The sequence below is a fragment of the Carettochelys insculpta genome, chromosome 2, assembly GCF_033958435.1.
Source record: "Carettochelys insculpta isolate YL-2023 chromosome 2, ASM3395843v1, whole genome shotgun sequence".
Lineage (NCBI taxonomy): Eukaryota > Metazoa > Chordata > Testudines > Carettochelyidae > Carettochelys > Carettochelys insculpta.
This window is the reverse complement of record NC_134138.1, coordinates 204,550,256-204,567,471: the sequence shown is the minus strand read 5'-3', so window position 1 is coordinate 204,567,471 and position 17,216 is coordinate 204,550,256. Positions and strand designations below refer to the sequence as shown.

At 46.2% G+C, this 17,216-nt stretch overlaps 1 protein-coding gene across 2 annotated transcripts in view; it reads right to left on the bottom strand.

Moving 5' to 3' along the window:
- The window catches only part of AZI2 (5-azacytidine induced 2), a 64,947-nt gene extending 50,232 nt beyond the window's left edge, over window positions 1–14,715 (bottom strand). The window contains exons 1-2 of one of the 2 annotated variants that reach the window (XM_074984413.1): window positions 14,544–14,715; window positions 9,451–9,680 (exon numbers count right to left, since the gene is read on the bottom strand). In XM_074984413.1, coding sequence (XP_074840514.1) covers window positions 9,451–9,675 — 225 coding nt within the window. In that variant the 5' untranslated portion in view covers window positions 9,676–9,680; window positions 14,544–14,715. The remainder of the gene's footprint in view (window positions 1–9,450; window positions 9,681–14,543) is intronic. The other variant, XM_074984412.1, reaches the window with a different exon arrangement.
- Window positions 14,716–17,216: the final 2,501 nt, after the last annotated feature.

The following is a 17,216-nucleotide window of genomic DNA, read 5'->3' as shown; positions in this document are numbered from 1 at the left end:
GATGTAGTAGAGTCTATGCGCGCCCCTATAAACTCTATATTTTGTGTGGGCTCGGTCTTTGACTTCAAGAGGTTGATGACGAGGCCCAACAAGGCAAATGTGTTTGTAGTGATGCGTATCATGTGTAGGATCTCTGCTTTCGAGGCCCCTTTCAGTAGGCAGTAGTCTAGGTATGGAAAAATGAAGACACCTTGCCTGTGTAGGTATGCTGATACTACCGCCAGCGTTTTGGTAAAAACTCTGGGTGCCGAAGAGAGACCAAATGGAAGAACTCTGTACTGGAAATGCTCCCTGCCTACTGTGAACCGGAGAAAACGTCTGTGTGCCGGGTGAATTGCTATATGAAAATACACGTCCTGTAAGTCGAGGGCTACAAACCAGTCTCCATCATCCAGTGCCGTGATTATGGAAGCAATTGTAGTCATTTTGAAACGCTGCTTGCGCAAATACCGGTTGAGGGCCCGTAAATCCAGGATTGGCCTCCAGCCTCCTGTCTTCTTCTCTGGTAGGAAATACCATGAGTAGAAGCCTTTCCCTTGGAATTGTTCCAGTACTCTCTCCACCGCCCCTATGAACATGAGGTGGTCCACTTCCTGTTTTAACTTTGTGTGGTGAGAGGGGTCCTTGAAAAAGGACCTGGTGGGAGGTTTCGGTGGTGGCAGTGATTGGAAGGGGATCATGTATCCCGTGGCTATAATCTCCAATACCCATCTGTCTATGGTGATGTTTTGCCATTAAGAGTAGAACGGTTTGAGCCGATGGTGAAACGTGTTGAGATTGGCACTGAGAGATGGTCTTAATCGTGCAGTCCTCGATGTACCCGTCAAACCTACTGCCTCAGGGCTTGCCCGGAAGGTGCGCGACCCTGCTGGGGGCGACAAGTAGGGGCCCTATACTGCTGTTACTGTTGGTGGCGCCCCTGGTCATACCCCCGTTGATAATGAGTACGCTGTGGTTGGTAAGCGTAACGCCTTTGCTGTGGGTAAAACTTCCTCCTCCTGTACGGGGGGGAGTGTATATACCCAGGGTCCTAAGTGTGGCTCTCAGGTCCTTGCTGGAGTGTAGGACCGAGTCAGTTGAGTCAGCAAATAACCTCTGTCTACCAAAAGAAAGATCTGCGATTTTTACTTTCAGATCTCTGGGAATCCCGGACGTCTGGAGCCACGATTCCCTATGCATTACTACTGCCGTGGCTGTGGAAGGAGCTACTGTGTCCGCGACATCCAAGGCAATTTGAACTTCTGCTCATGAGGCCGTGCAGCCCTCCTGGACAATCGCTTTGAGGACCAGTTTCTCGTCCTCCAGAAGAAAATCCATGAGGGAGGTAAGTCTGGAATAATTGTTGAAATTGTGGTTCGACAAGTGTGCAGCATAATTTGGCATTCGCAGTAGTAAGGTAGATGAGGAGTAGACCTTCCTGCCGAGTAAGTCTAATTTCTTTGTGTCCTTATCTGATCCTCCTGACCTATATTGGGGCATCTTGGCTCTATGTTGCGATGATTCGACCACCAGGGAATTCGGCTGTGGATTGCTAAACAGAAATTCCATGCCTTTTGCTGGAACAAAATATTTCTTATCTGCCCTCTTATTTGTAGGAGGGATGGAAGCCGGAGTCTGCCATATGTTGGTGGCTGATTCCATAATCGCTTCATCTAATGGGATGGCGATCTTGGATGAAGACAGGGGTCTCAGATTTTTCAGAAGTTTATGATGCTTCTCCTGCACCTCTGCTATTTGAATGTCCTGTGTTTGTGCTACCCTCTTGAACAATTCTTGGAATTGTTTAAGGTCGTCCGGGGGAGAGATATCCCCAGGGACAACTGCCTCATCTGGGGAGGATGAGGAGGCATCACTATGATACATCTCCTCTAAATCCTCAGGTTCCTGACTCTGTTCGTATATTTGCTCTTTTGAGGGTTCTGGACGGGGGTCCAGGTCCTTTGGACCACTCTCTGGCTGGGAAAGCTGCAATGTTCCCCCAGGGTGAGACTGTGTGCTGGGGTGTTGGCGAGGTGTGGATGGGGATCTACCCCGAGATCCGGACCCTCTGTGCCGGTGTCCCACATGGTAAGGGCAGCCATAACAACAGGGGCAAGGGCCCAGTGATGGAGACCTGGACCACGACCGGAAAGTGTAGATATGATGCGTAGAAGGGCGTGACCTCTGAGATGACGTTGACAATGGCAGGGATCCTCTGTGATAGTATTCATAGGGATCCCTGCTGGAGGTTGGTGAAAGACATCTAAGCCAGGGGGATGGTGGTTGAAGGAACAGAGATGGAGGTCTAAGGCAGGCTGTTGGAGTTGCTGCCCGGTGTATCTCAGGGGGAGAGCGAGGTGATAATGGTAACGCAATGACCTCTGGAGGAGGACTGCGGTGCCAGGTCTTGGCCTTCGCTTTTCCCCGTTCCTGAGTTGTAGGTGCCTCCTCCGGTGCCCCGGTTGCTTCTGCTGCGCGCTGTGCCACGCGGATAGTCTCCTCCGGCACCGTTGGGCCCCATGCCAGGTACCCTCACTCCGGTGCCGTCGGTGCTGCAAGGCTCGGTGCCGCCAATTCCAGCGCCTGCAGGGCCCTCGGTGCTGACCCCTTAACGGTCGGGGGCCCTTGCACAGGTACATGCGCTGCGGCCTTCCTGCTATGAGAAGCCAGTGGGCTCGGGCCCTGTGCGCCACTCGTCCTGCTCACAGAAGTTACCGGCAGGGATCGAGCTGGTGAAAGCTTCTTCTTTTTCTGCACAGAGGAGGTTAGGGAAGCTGCCTTCCTCTTGTGCGACCCCGAGGGTCCCTCTTTGTGAGGCTTCTCTGATGGTCCAGGCTGGAGGGCCTTATCAAACAGGAACATTTTCAGCCTCATTTCCCTGTCCTTTCAGGCTCTAGCTGTAAGCTTAGAGTAGTGAGGACATTTCTGAGGAACGTGAGCTTCCCCAAGGCAACGGATACACTTGCTATGCCCATCTGAGGCAGGCATAGCCTCACAGCATGAGTCACATTTCTTAAACCCCGGCGAGGACAATGCTCGGGCGTTTAAGTCTTTGAGTGCTAATGGAGCACTTAACAGTTATTCAGTCCAGGAAAAGATAACAGATAACGTTCACAGCCTTAAGATAGCAGACCGCCTGAGGCGGCCACCTCTGGTCTTCTCCTTGCTCTCTCTCTCTTTTTTTTTAAACTATATACACATCTAACACAAACAACTTCAACTGTAATAACTAAGCTATCAACTAATAACTATTAACAGTAAGTAAATCAGTTTTTATCTTTCTCAGGCGTTGGAGCCGGAGCGGATTCCGTCTGCAGCCGTTGGCGGTTGAGAAGGAACTGGCGGGGACCGGATCGCACACGTGACCGTAAGCACGCGAAGGACCGACGCACAATGGCGCATGCGCGACCCGACAGAGACTGCTGGAAATTTCCGATCTGCGGCTCCGGGGCAAGCCTGACACCTACTGTGGAGCACCCACGGGGACCACTTGAAGAAGAAAACTTGTTTTCTTCTCATATGAATGAATAAAATACAGGTGTGAGAAGATGAAATCATGCCAATTCACCACCGACAGGTATATCCCTTGTTTAAAAATCTACTACATATTTTAGAGAGATTATCTGTCTGAGCAAGAACTCCTCCTAACCAGTGAAAGCTGGGATCATCAAATTAGGCACACCTATACCTCAACTTACAAGCTTTCGATGTATGAATTTTCACTACAACAAAACAAAATAAACTGATACTTCTTTTTCAATTTGCAAACATATTTTCGCTACAAAGAAGAGCCTTCCTTCATCTGAGCATCCACTTCATAAGTAACAAATGCGGAGAAACATAGAAGAACGCAGTGCGAGGCGGACTCATTTCCCTCACTGACCAGCTCTTCCCAGTTGGTTCGTGTGCTTTCGTTACGTGTGTATCATCTTGACTGTGAGTGAGTGACATTAATCTTCAAATATGTTTGTTATTTGTGATCATCATGGGTCCTAGACGTGAAAAAATTTCTTCAGGAGCTGTCACTAAGGCCAAGAAACCAAGAAAAGCAATATCTGTGGCTACCAAACTTGAAGTTTTTAAAAGAACTGAAGAGGGCCAGCAATCAAAAGACATATTCTTGGCAATGAACTTGGCGGTATCGACAGTGTGCACAATCTTCTTGCAGAAAGAAAAGATAAATGAAATGGCAGAAATGTAAGTTGGCGGAGCTAAAAGTTTCATTGAATATCAAATGCCAGGGGTGCAATAATGGGTAAACTTGGAAGACTTAATACACTGGATCAACAGCCATCATGAATGTGAAATGCCTTTGAGCTTCCTCATGGTAAGGGAGAAAGCCCTGTCTTTGTCTGAGGACATAAAGAAGAAGGCTGAGAGGGAGGCAAGTTAAGGCTGCTGAAGTAAAGTTCAAAGCAAGTCATGGCTGGTTTGAGTGCTTTAAAGTATGTTCACATTATCATAGTTTGCGTGTTACAGGCGGAGCAGCATCTGCTGATATTCAGGCAGCTAACATTTTCCCAGTCGCATTGCAACAAATAATTGATGAAGGTGGATATTCTCCAAAACAAATCTTTAATGTTGATGAAATGGGGCTTTTCTCGAGGAAAAAAATGCTTTCTCAAACCTTTATCTCTAGGGACAAAACAAAAGCAATAGGTTTCAAGGCCTCCAAGGATCGACTATTACTTCTTGGTAGAAATTTGGAAAGAGACGTGAAGTTGAAGCCTCTCCTTGTTTACCACCTGGAAAATGTGAAGGTACCTAAAGGCTTACACAAGGCATAATTACCTGTGGTCTGGCATGCCAATCGAAAGGCATGGGTGACAAAGCAGGTTTTTGCTGATTACATAACAAGCTACCTTCCATCATTCATCTCTAAATATTGTGCTGAAAATAATCTGCATAATAAATGTCTGCTGATCCTTGATAATGCTCCTGGTCACCCTATCAATGTCGAAGACTAGGGCAACAACATTCAAGTGGGGCCCCCCAAATACCACTTCCATCCTTCAGCCAATGGGTCAAGATGTCATTGCTACATTTAAAGCTTACCTCATCACCAGTTGCAAATAGTATCTCATATCTGCATCAGACAGAGAAGACAAACCAACAATTAAGCGCTAACAGAAAGAAAGCCGTGCTATATACTATCAAAACAAAAAAGCAATCCAGTAGCACCTTAAAGACTAACAAAATAATTTATTAGGTGATGAGCTTTCGTGGGACAGACCCACTTCTACAGACCATAGCCATACGAGAACAGACTCAATATTTAAGGCACAGAGAACCAAATATAGTAATCAAGGTTGACAAATCAGAAAAAAAAATATCAAGGTGAGCAAATTTCTGATTTGTCAACCTTGATTATTATTTTTGGTTCTCTGTGCCTTAAATATTGAGTCTGTTCTAGGGGCAAAGAAGTTGAGGTTGTGGGTTGGTAATAAATGTCATAATTAAGCAATGAAGGAGCCCTGTTCTTATTTTTATGACTGTATAGTACTGTAACACGTTAGAAAAATCTTGGGTGATTTTTTGGGAGTCAGGAACCAGTCAGAATTTTTTAACATTGAAATTAATTGGAATTTCATTTTTGATTAATGAATTTTCACCTTATAAACAGGTTTCATGGAAGTAATTATGTTCGTATCAAGGGATAGGGGTACACAGCTTCCTCTTATCGTAACATAAAGTAATGTAAGGGTTTGGTTGTGCCAGAAAAATGGGGTGAATTGGATTGCTTCTCATTAAACCAAGCAGAAAAAAAAAAAAAAAAAAAAGAGACCAAATAGTCCTCAAAACTGACGTCGTGGCTGAGTATCTTTTGACATTCACTCAGTGAAGCCAGAAAAATAGGATGAACCTGAAACAGGACTGTTTCTCAATAAACTTTACAGAAAAGAGTTAACAAAATAGAAATTTGGAGTACAGCTCTGTTTTGGCACAGCTAAATCAATACTTAAGGTTTGAAAACTAGAAGAAAAATGTTACTGGGAACCAAATTGACTATAGCCCTTTTTTATTGCTCAAAAAATTCAAAATATAATAATAGAAGCAATATAATCCAGTTCTCAAGAAAAGAAAGACAAAATCCCAAACTCCAACATGTGAATTGTCGCATACAAAAACAACAGTATACAAAGGGTGACTTTACTGGGCACAGGTAAAAATTAAAAAGACTCCAGAGAAGGAAAGGGTGAAATGTAAATTAAAAGGCTATGACAAATCTCCTGTCTCCCAATGTTCACAAGTATGCCCCTGCTTCCAGCTTGCTCTCCAGCATCTTCCACAGAAGATACTTTGCAAAGGATGAGTCTGGAGATAGGTAAAACAATACCACAAAAAATGGGAAAACAGACAGAGACAGACAGACAGACAGACAGACACACACACACACACACACACACAAGGGGCTCCCTTAGGGCGTGTCTACATGAGCCCCCTCCTTTTGGAAGGGGCATGTTAATGAGGTACTTCTATGAATATGCAGCAGCTCATTAGCATAATGGCAGCCACAGCGATTCAAAAGTGCCACTTTCAAATCACGCACCACTTGTGTAGCCAGGGGCCTTTTGAAACAACCCCCAGGACTTCAAAAGCCCCTTTTTTCCATTTGTTTTGGGAAGAAGGGGCTTTTGAAGATTGGGGGGGATCATTTCAAAAGGCCTCCAGCTACACAGACGGCTCACGATTCAAAAGCGGCACTTTCGAATTGCCGCACCTGCCGTTATGCTAATGAGGTGCTGCATATTCATGGTAATGCCACATTCGCATTTTTCAAACTCCTTCATTAACATGTCCCTTCTGAAAAGAGGGAGTTCATGTAGACACACCCTTAGAGCATTTTCACACCTGAGGGGCATGGTCCTCTCCCGGCTCCCTGATCCTCAGTCTTGTGGAGGTATTGGCTGGCTTTACCTTGGTTTTCTGACTCTGACCACTGGTGTCTGCACAGCTAGAGCTACCTGAGCCACCTCTTATACCAATGAGCAGTTTTGTAAAACCTGGGACCTTAGCAGACTCTCCCTGGGCTGTTCACCTACACTCTTACCTCCCAAACTCAGAAGCTACAAAAGTGAAAATAAAACTAGCTCTTTTGTCAATGGGTCAAGCTATCCATTGCCACTGGTGTGTGAGCTTATGAGAGAGAGTGAATTGGTTTAGACATGGACAACAATACGTTGCTACTTTGAGAGTGGAATATACCAGTTTGTTCCAGCAAAAAAAGAAAGAAAAACCGCAAATACTGTCTACCCAACAAGCTCCACCTAATGTTTGAATCACTTTTATTCATACAAACGTTTTTCCTTAATTTTTGAAAAATACAACAGTTTAAATAAAGCACATGCATTTTCACTTTATTTAAAAAACAAACAAACAAATCTTAATTAAATTAAGGACCCAACTACTGCTGGATAAATCTGCTAGCCAGCTATAAAAGCCCTTTTATATAAAACTTTTCTTATATATTTAGAACAGGGGTGTTCAACACGTGGCCCATGGACCAGAATCCAGCCCATGGAGCCTTTTAATCCAGCCTGCAGAGCCAGCAGCAGCACCATTTTTAAAAGGCAGCCATGCAGCCCTTGGGGCTGGGCACAGCACAATCCAGCGCAGCTCTCACAGCTGCGGCGACGGCTCTGGTGAGTCACTGGAGGTGGGGTGGAGGGTGCCTGGCTGTGTGTGTGGGGGGCTGTTAAGTTGAGGGTGGCTTGGGGCTGCTGTGAGGAGGGGAAGTGGTGGTTTGGGGCTGTGAGGCATTGAGCCTGGGGGTGGGGAGCCAGGTTTGGGGCTATTTTGCATTCGGCCTCCTGTAACATGTAAAAATTTGCCATGTGTTCCCTGATGAGAAAAGGTTGGACAGCCCTGATTTAGAACATTTAAAAGTAGTGTTATTTAACAAAACATTAAATATCCTGTTCTGAGCATTTAATTGAATTTCAGTGCAAACAAAGCTTGGTTAATTTGGGACTTGTAATTTGTCAACTAGTAAATAAGATATGCATCATTCACCAACATCATAAAAAAAACTAAAATGTAATAAGCTGAATTCAGTGTAAATTAGGCTGCACAATGGCTTAAATGTGGATATAGTCTACCCTGTTTAGCCCCCCACTCCCCACAAAAAGTACCAAAGTAAACATGTACCTGCTCATTTAAATAATAATTAAAACTGGTTATTCAAAATTGCATGTATTTAAATCAACCCACCATGACGCCTGTATGAACAAATTAAGTATTTTTCTATTTCTCAAAGAAGCTCACACAAATTCAGGGCCAAATCATGACCTTAATCAATCAAAAAACTGACTAAAGTTTGGCACCCTGACTCCTACAAGAACTAACCCTGGAGAAAAATTACAAAATTTCCAATAGCTTAAGTATGTTGTTTTATTTTTAGGAAGACACTAAGCACAACTCAGTTCTTCCAACACAAATGACAGCACCTTGAAGTTTCAAATGATTCTGAACGTCACAAGTTCAGACTTAAGGTCTATAGTGTCTTATAAAAAGAGGGGTAAAGACAAGTAATGGTATTTGAATATATCATCAAGTCATGCCTAACTCATTTAGGAACTGCCTGTTATTACCTAAATGTGAAGACAAGCTTATTACAGGTTGAACCTCTCTAGTCTGGAACTGTCTTGTCTGGCAACATCTGTAATCTGGCATGATTTTAGTTAGCTCGATGACCACTTATCATGGGTGTGGACAAGTTTCCTGTAGTCCCATAAAAATTGTTCACAGCCACCAATTCTGGCTAGCAGTGATCTGTGCTGTTACTTAGCTCTAATTTACCCAATAAGTACCTTCTGAGAGCCATGCAAGCAGTGGTAGTATTGGCAAGGCTGCTAGACAATACTGACCTCCTGTCATCCAGCAAATTCTCTCATTTGGTACCTGTCAGGTCCTGAGGGTGCCGGACTAGAGAGATTCAACCTAGAGTTCTAAAGAGCTTACATTCTTGTCACAGTGACAACCCCCATTTGCAAGTTCAGAGCTTTAAAGGGAGGTAGAGTTGACTGGATCACTTGTAAAGAATTCATAATTTAAAAAAATATATATACCCTGGTCTTTTAAAACAAATTTTAACAGGTGTATGGGGTGAGAATAAGTACTGTTTCCCTTTCAACATCAATTTTGCCCCTCTTTCAGGAGGTCTGAAGTTGAGAGTCAAATATTTTTATTTTACTTTCCTTGTTAAGACTCGTGATTTAGTAATTTACTAACTTTATTCACAGGAAAGCAGCATTATAAAACTCAGGAGCCAAAGGCTATTTGATAAAGGAAGCTTCTGAGGAAAACAATTTGTGTTTTAAAGGACTGCATGTATCTATACACAAAGAAATGAAACTTACTACATATTATTCCTTCTTTAAAAAATAAAGATTAATAATACTATGAACTAATCCAGCCAAACTTCACAAGGAAAAATGTCTTATTATGGAATAGTAAAATAGTTGCACTTGCCTTTTCTTCTAAGAATCTCACTCTTTTCTTTAAAAAGGAGTTTTCTTTCTCTGTCTCCTTTAGCCGTTTCTTGATATCTTCGTAAGCAGTGACAAGTGCAAAATGTGAAGCAATGGACTCATCCCCTGCATATGCTGGAACAGGAATCTCTCGTTCTCTTCTGTGAGTACCATCTGCTTTTTCATGATTCAAAATACAGATGTCATCTTCTCCCAGTTCATCCATGACAGCTGTTTGAAAAGACATAGTAGCATTAAAATTTTTTTCACCAAGATACATGTCAAAAGCACTATAGTTTAAAAAGCCTTCAGGCATAATGCCAGAGGGACTTTAAAAAAATCTTTCTTATTTATTTCTGCCATGTCATTATAAGTTTACAGAGAAATCAGAAAACCCATTCTTCAGCAACTCCTCAAGATATATAGTTAGATGTTTCCATACTCTTACACTCGTCATTCCCTATTTACACTCTCCTATACTTATAAACTTCACCAACTTTCACTATTTCCAATATTTTCCACTGACCAAAATCCATCATCTCTTATGTGTTTAAAGAACACTCATGGAATGCTCTTTTAGAGCTTGGCTTGCTCTTAGATATAGTTAGACAAAAAGGAGAAAAACTTTGGAGCTAATCACGACTCAATGACAGAAAGAGGGCTGACATCTCTAAATTATATGAAATCTATACTATCATAAAAGGAGAGCTTTCTGTCTGTACGTCCTTTCCACTGTAGTCACGAATATTCCCCATTGCTGTTGTGGTGCACAGGAGGCTGAAGAGAAGTGGGCGTGGGGGAGCGCCACCTCTGAGCCCACCACTGAGGTTCAGAGCCAGGAAGGGATTCTCATGGGGGCAGCTTCCCTGCCCACTTCTCCATGCCCCAAGAGAGAGGGAGGTTACAAAAGAAAGAAAGAAAGAAATGGTGGGGCCAAGGTGGCAGCAGTTGGAAAGGAACTGCCCCCATCCCATGCTTCCCTCCCACAGCCCCTGTGCTGCACCAAACTGAAACCACTGGGATCCCTGTTGCAGCCTCCTCACCCGTCCTCCCCTTTATAACCTCGCCCCCCCCCACACTTCCTTTGGCCTGCAGCCCTTCTCCCTTTCCCCTCTTCCCACTACGCCTCTCTGCTGCCACCCCCTGTCGCCAGCCCCTCCCACTGCATCCCCCTCCAGCTCACCTCCAGCCCATCTCCTCCCACACCTGCATGCTGGGAGCTGCACTGTGCTTCCCATTGTGAGGCAGGCACAACCATCTAGTGGCTCCCTTCACTGGCATGCAGCTGCAGCACCTGAAACCCCTTCCCCCTGCCTTGTCTGGTCAGTAGGTGTCTGTCCAACCTGGCTTTGCCCCTGTGACTCTTTGGCGAGCCAGTGGCTGGGAACTCAGCTTGAGCCCTGCTTTTAGGTCCCTTCCAAATGCACTGTGGGGTGATGCAGTGAGGAGCCCAGGGTGCTCCTGTGAGTGCTCTGCCCACTGCTTGTTGACAGCACCAGGACGTGGCTGCTGACAGCAGGTACCTCCCATCAGGAAAAGCGAGAGCAGTGCCACTCCACCTAACTCAGCAGCCTGAAGATGTCCTCCAGACAGCCGGAAACAGCAAGCAGGAGGGAGGCCAGTGGCAAAGTTGTTCAACTCCTACTCCAGCGGGCATCTTCAGGATGCCATGGCAGGTGGGGGAGGGTGAGGAGATGACAATGAACTCTGCTCCCTTTTTCCCTGGCAGGAGAGACCCACTGCCACCAACGGCTTCCCTGGTGCTGTCAGCGAGCAGCAGGCAGAGCATGCACAGGGGTGCCCCGAGTTCCTTGCTGCATCTCCCCATAGAGCATTTGTGAGGGAATAAAAAGCTGGGACTGAGGTGAGTTCCCAGCTGTTGAATCACTGAGGAGTCACGGGGCCAGGCTGGACAGATAGCTCCTGGCTGGGCGAGGAAAAGGGAGAGGGCCTTGGGCACAGCAGGTGCAGGCCAGTGAAGTCAGACACTGGAGACTTGTGCCCATCTGCCAGTGGGTAGCACAGCACAGGGTCTAGCATGTGGGGACATGAGGAGACAGACTGATGGTGAGCCCTGGGAGGGTGTGGCTGAATCAGAAGCCAAGCTGCTGGAGTGGTCCTGGGGCCAGCAGCCAGTGCCACTGGCCCTACTTGCCACGAGAACAGCAGCATTCCGTGGAGCCCCAGTGCTCCAATCCTTCCCAGAGCAGCTACAATTAACCAGAATTATTGATAGCAAAAGTCATGGACTTTTTGTTTATTTACCATGACCTGTCCATGACTTTTACTAAAAATATCCATGACTAGATCTTAGTCTTACCCAATTTAATCTGGAAGAAGCCCTGAAAAGACTGAATGGGTTCCTACCAATGTTCCTGCTAATCTTTTCCTTCCATGTGTGTTTTTCCCCCCAATCTATGTGTGAAATAAATTAAAATTGTATAACCTGTATTTCCCCATCTATGGCCTCTATAGGGCACTCAAAAATGTTTCTAGCTCTGATCTGGCCACCCTACTAAGTGGAGACTCTTATCTCTCTCCCTCCTGACCAGGAGTCTTAAGACTGTACAGCCCCCTGAATTATATTGTAATATGTCCAACAAGTCAGTATGTTTGAAAAGGCTTGTGCCTATGCTTTGATTTTGTCTGAGAGCTATGCACAGAGAAATTGCCAACACTTACAAGTTACAACAGCTGTTTCTGAGCAAGCACATTTATTCTTCCTGTAAAATCATTACACAGACAACAGGAAAAAAGGATTAATGTTCCTGTACATATTAACAGCTTCCAAAAAGTTATCCGTCAGTCTTATAAGACCCCAGTAAGCCAAAAATCTTTCTACCACTTCCACAAATGTTGGAGGGGCGCTGCTGGACAGAAGGTCCTGTCTCTTTGCTGAATCAGGAAGAAGCTCCTTAGTCAACTTTAAGCTATTTATCCAAGCCTTAGGCTATTTATCCAAAACTCATTTGTCTGTTGGTGTCTGCAGAATTCACTTTACAGCAGAATAGGAGAGCTTCACCCAGGAGCTGGTACCCTTCTGAAGCTGTTATAACCTGAAAGATTTGCCTGAATTATCCCCTACTGTTTTCACTTCCAGGAAGAGCTGTGGACACCCTTCCCCACTAGCATACATACAAATCTGACCTGTAATTCATAAACCATTCATACAATTAATACAGTATAGTTTCCCAAACATACTGCAGGAAAATTGCCCAGCCTCTTACAAAGCATTCCCTGATTTTCAAAATTAGCAGGATTACCAAACTGAACTCTATCGACTGAACAGTAACACTATCAACAGTGATAGCATATGCCTCCCATAAGCTGCTAAAGGAACCATATTCTAAAGATAGCAAATTGAAATAGTAAGTGTAAGCGTTGCTAAAAATAACAGAAGCAGCTTTATTGTTCTATAATTTATATTAAATGGTAATAAACAGCTTTTGAGATTTAACATATTAATTATTTTGGGACATTATTTTCTGTTTGCTTAGTAATAATAAATGGCACTTACTCTCTTCTTTTTCAAAAGGTTATATAAACATTAAACAATCATCAACACTGTGTGAAGCAGTTAAACATAATGTAAGTTTTACAGATGGGGACACTGAAAAAGGGAGTAGGCAAGCTGAGCAAGGCCACAGAAGACCCATGGCGGTCAGAATTAAAACACATCTAAGTTCCTTTTTCCAAATGCTGTATTCAGACTAGACTTCCTTTTAATAAAGGGTCCTGTTTCCCCATCATTGTATCTGAATGTCACACAATAAACAAACATTTTTTTTCTCTTTTTGCACATTCCCTCACATACATGTAATCTTAGTGAAAAAACAAAGAATTCCTTCACCAATTTCCAACATCAAAATGTTTGATCTCACACTATCCTCACCACCATGTGGGAGCTCCCAAGTCTCCATTGAATAATAACTCCTCTGAAAGTAACTCCAGTGTGTCTGCCTTGGCGGCTGCCACTTACACCCTTCCCCAAATGTCAGCAGTGACATAAACATGATTCTTTTCAGTTTCACCCCAGCTCACAGGATTCTAACAAGTAGCAAAAATATCAGATGTCCTTGTTCATTTAATTTTGCGGCGGCTGGGGAAAAGTTAGGAGAAGCAGTGAAAAAGTTGGAGAGATTAATCTGCAGACTCAGAACTGCAAGCTGCACAGGCTCATATTTAGGTGGATATCTTAGCAACCAGAAAAATCAAAACATGTTTAAATTCCATACAACCAGACACATTCCTCCCCCCAGCGAGAGCACGCGCACACACACACACACACATGCACGCATTCTTCCCACCTGCTCAAACTGACACCTGCAAGTAAATTTTTTAAGCACAAACTCTTCAAGTGTCAAGGAATGTTTAGCATGCACCCAGGCCGGTTGTCTTTGGGTGTCTGTTATGAGACTTTGTGTTGTTTGATAACATTTTTCAGCTCGCCTGTGTCTACACAAGTTACTGTCACAAGAAGTGTTCCAACAAAACTTACATCAACATAGCGTGTCTACACGTAAAAGTGGATTGGTCTTTTCATCCGCCCTGTCTACACAAGGGCCCCTGAAGAGTCTACCCAGTTTTCCTTGTCAACAGTTTCTGTCAACAAAACACATTTTTTGTGTAGCTGTTCTGCGAGTTTGGTCAATAAACCCCCAGTTTTCTCTACAAACCTCTCCAGACGCAACCCGCCAGCACAGTTTCGTTCCCTACCTGCAGGGTATGGAACTGTGAACATCAGGGATCCTCATCTAAAAGGGCTTCCCTGGCAGAGAGCCTTCCTCAGTGTCATTCTGAGACAGCACTTTCCCTGTCACGCTGCCAGCTCTCTACGGGAGAGGCTATAAAACACTCCCACAAGAGGGGGAAAAGGAAACTTCCGGGGAGGCCCGGAGCCGCACAGACGCCGCTGCCGGACTCTGCCGTCAGTGCGGAGCAGAGCCCGTAGCGCTCCGCGTCGCCCACGCGACAATAACCGTCCCACTGCAGACACTCTGAGCGGCTCCCGCAGCTGGCCTGGCCTGGCCGGGCCGGGCCGCTGTGGCTGTGGAGCCGCGTCACCCCGAGGCACCTGCGGAGAGAGCGACTCACCGCTACTCCCCAGCCCCTCCCCCCGGACCTGACTTGCCGGGGCTGGCTCGCTTCTGTCAGTGGCGGACAGCGGCCTCCGTGAAGAGGAAGCAGCCGCTCAGGCTCCTCAAGGCTCCCATCGCCTTCGCTGGGGTCCGGCCTGACGGCGTAGCGGCCAAAGCCTCCCGCCCCTTTGAGGAAGTCAACAAACCTCTCACGTGACTCCAGTGTCGCCCTCCCGAAGGCCACAGGCGGATCCCGGAAAAAGACGGCCTGTAGAAAAGAACGGGACTACAACTCCCGTCATACCGTGCGCAGGCGGGAGGTAAGATGTGTGCGTCATAGGACGCCGGGAATTGTAGTCCCGTCCCTTTCCATAGTCACTGTGGCCAACCCGGCTAAGGCCAACCTCATGCAGCATACAGCGCCCCCGCCTGCCCAAGTGCTGAAAGGCCGCTCCCTTGCACAGCGCACGTCCTTCTTAGAAAATTACAGTTTTGTTTCTCCCTGGAGCATCCGGGCAGTTTTGCAGTCCCGTGCAAGCTTTGGACGTTGTCCAAATTCCTGCGTGGCTCCTCTCTCTGTCTTTCCATAGTTTCTTTAATATACTTTCCTAACACACCCCCAATTCATCTTTATCTACTCCGATACGTGGAAACACATTACTGCATAGACACGAGTAAATATTAAAAGGAAATACATAAGGATATTGATAGAATTAGATAGTCACATTTAACTACTCAGGGTTGCCAATTTTGATTAGATGTATTCATACGGTGACCATATTGCCCCTGGCCAAATACGGGACACAGGGAATGATGCCATCCCTGCCAAAATGGGATGGATGGTCACCCGTCTGGGAGTCAGGCAGTGGATGCCCTGTGCTGCGGGTGACTTGGGCCAGCAAAGCTCCCAGCTCCCCATAGCCAGTGGAAGATGGAAGGCAGCAGCACACCGCACAGGTTCGGCTCCGGCTCCCCCCAGCTGGGGGGAATTGGGCGGCAGCCACACCTTTGTGCAGGTCTGGCTCTGTCTCCCCACAGCCGGGGGAAGTCAGGTGACTAGTAAAAAAGTGGTATACGGGGCAATTAGCCCCTTTGGCAAAATAAATTGGGATTCCAGGATGGCACCCAAAATACCAGGCCTTCCCACCCAAAATGGGACAGATGGTCACCTTCTCTGTTCCTGAAGGTTTCATCATATCACGTAATCTTTAATTCCTGAAGACTCCATGATAATCCTGCAGGGTTGGCAACCCCCCCCCACCTATAAATTCAGAAGTGAAACACTATTAATTGGATATTCAAATGCAATCATTTCATACCTATATTTAATGATGCTGGAACTAATGGGGTAGTAGCATATCCCTGGCATGAAAGACTTACGGTTTTGTTCAATTGCTGTCAGCATCTTCACTATAAAATACTCCTGGGAAAATTTTACACCAAAACCAAAAAATTCTGCAAGCAATAGTTTAAAGTTTTGCAAAATTCTGTAAGTTTTATTTGTCAATAAATAAATGTAGTGGGGACCACTCCCGCCTACCAATCTTCACTCCTCCAGATGAGACCCCCCTACACCCAGACCCCTCCACTCAGCCTAATCATCTTGGAATCTCCTGCAGAGTCCCCCTGATCCTGCACCTGCTCCCCCATCCCCAAGCATCTATACATCCATATCCACCTACACTTAGGCTACTGACTGAGCTACCTGCATTTAGATTGTCACACACAGAATCCGCTCACCGCACACCTGGATCTCCCCACACATGGAGTCCCTCCATACTTGGATCATGCCTGGTTAGGCCTGCTTGCCCACACCTGTGATGCCTGTCATAAGCTACGTCTACACGGGGATGCTACATTGAAATAGCTTATTTCGATGTAGCGAAATCAAAATAAGCTATTTCGATGAATAGCATCTACACGTCCTCCAGGGCTGGTGCCATCGACGTTCAACGTTGACATTAGGCAGCACTACATCGAAGTAGGCGCTGCAGGGGAGCGTCTACATGCCAGGGTGGCACACATCAAAATAAGGGTGCCAGGAACAGCTGCAGACAGGGTCACAGGGCGAATTAGCACTTCCAGGGCAACAGCTAGCCGCTCCCTTAAAGGGCCCCCCCCAGACACACTCAGCCTGCACAGCACGCGGTCTGCAGAGCCATAGGCACACACACCTCGTCGAAGCAGTATGGACCCCCAGCAGCAGCAGCAGCAGCAGCAGCAGCAGCCAGAGGTCCACACACCCGCCCCTGCATGAGCAGTGCTTGCCCTGCTCAATGCTATGCAGGAGGCAGCTGACCACCTTTCATTCATGGAAGAGGAGCTGCCCCCAGAGGAGGAGGAAGCAGCCCCAGACCTTGCTGCCCTCCGACCACCCCCCCGCCGCACACGCCGCTGGCTGTGGAGCTACCCCACGAGCACCAACTGGTGGGAGCGGCTGGTGCTCGGCGAGTGGGACAATGACCGCTGGCTCCAGAATTTCCGAATGAGCCGGCAGACATTCCTGGAGCTCTGCCAGTGGCTCACCCCTGCCTTACGGCACCAGGACACCTCCATGCGACGTGCCCTCACGGTCGAGAAACGGGTCAGCATTGCTGTCTGGAAGCTGGCCACTCCAGACAGCTACCGATCTGTAGGGCAGCAGTTTGGCGTGGGCAAGGCCACCATCGAGGCTGTCCTCATGGAGGTA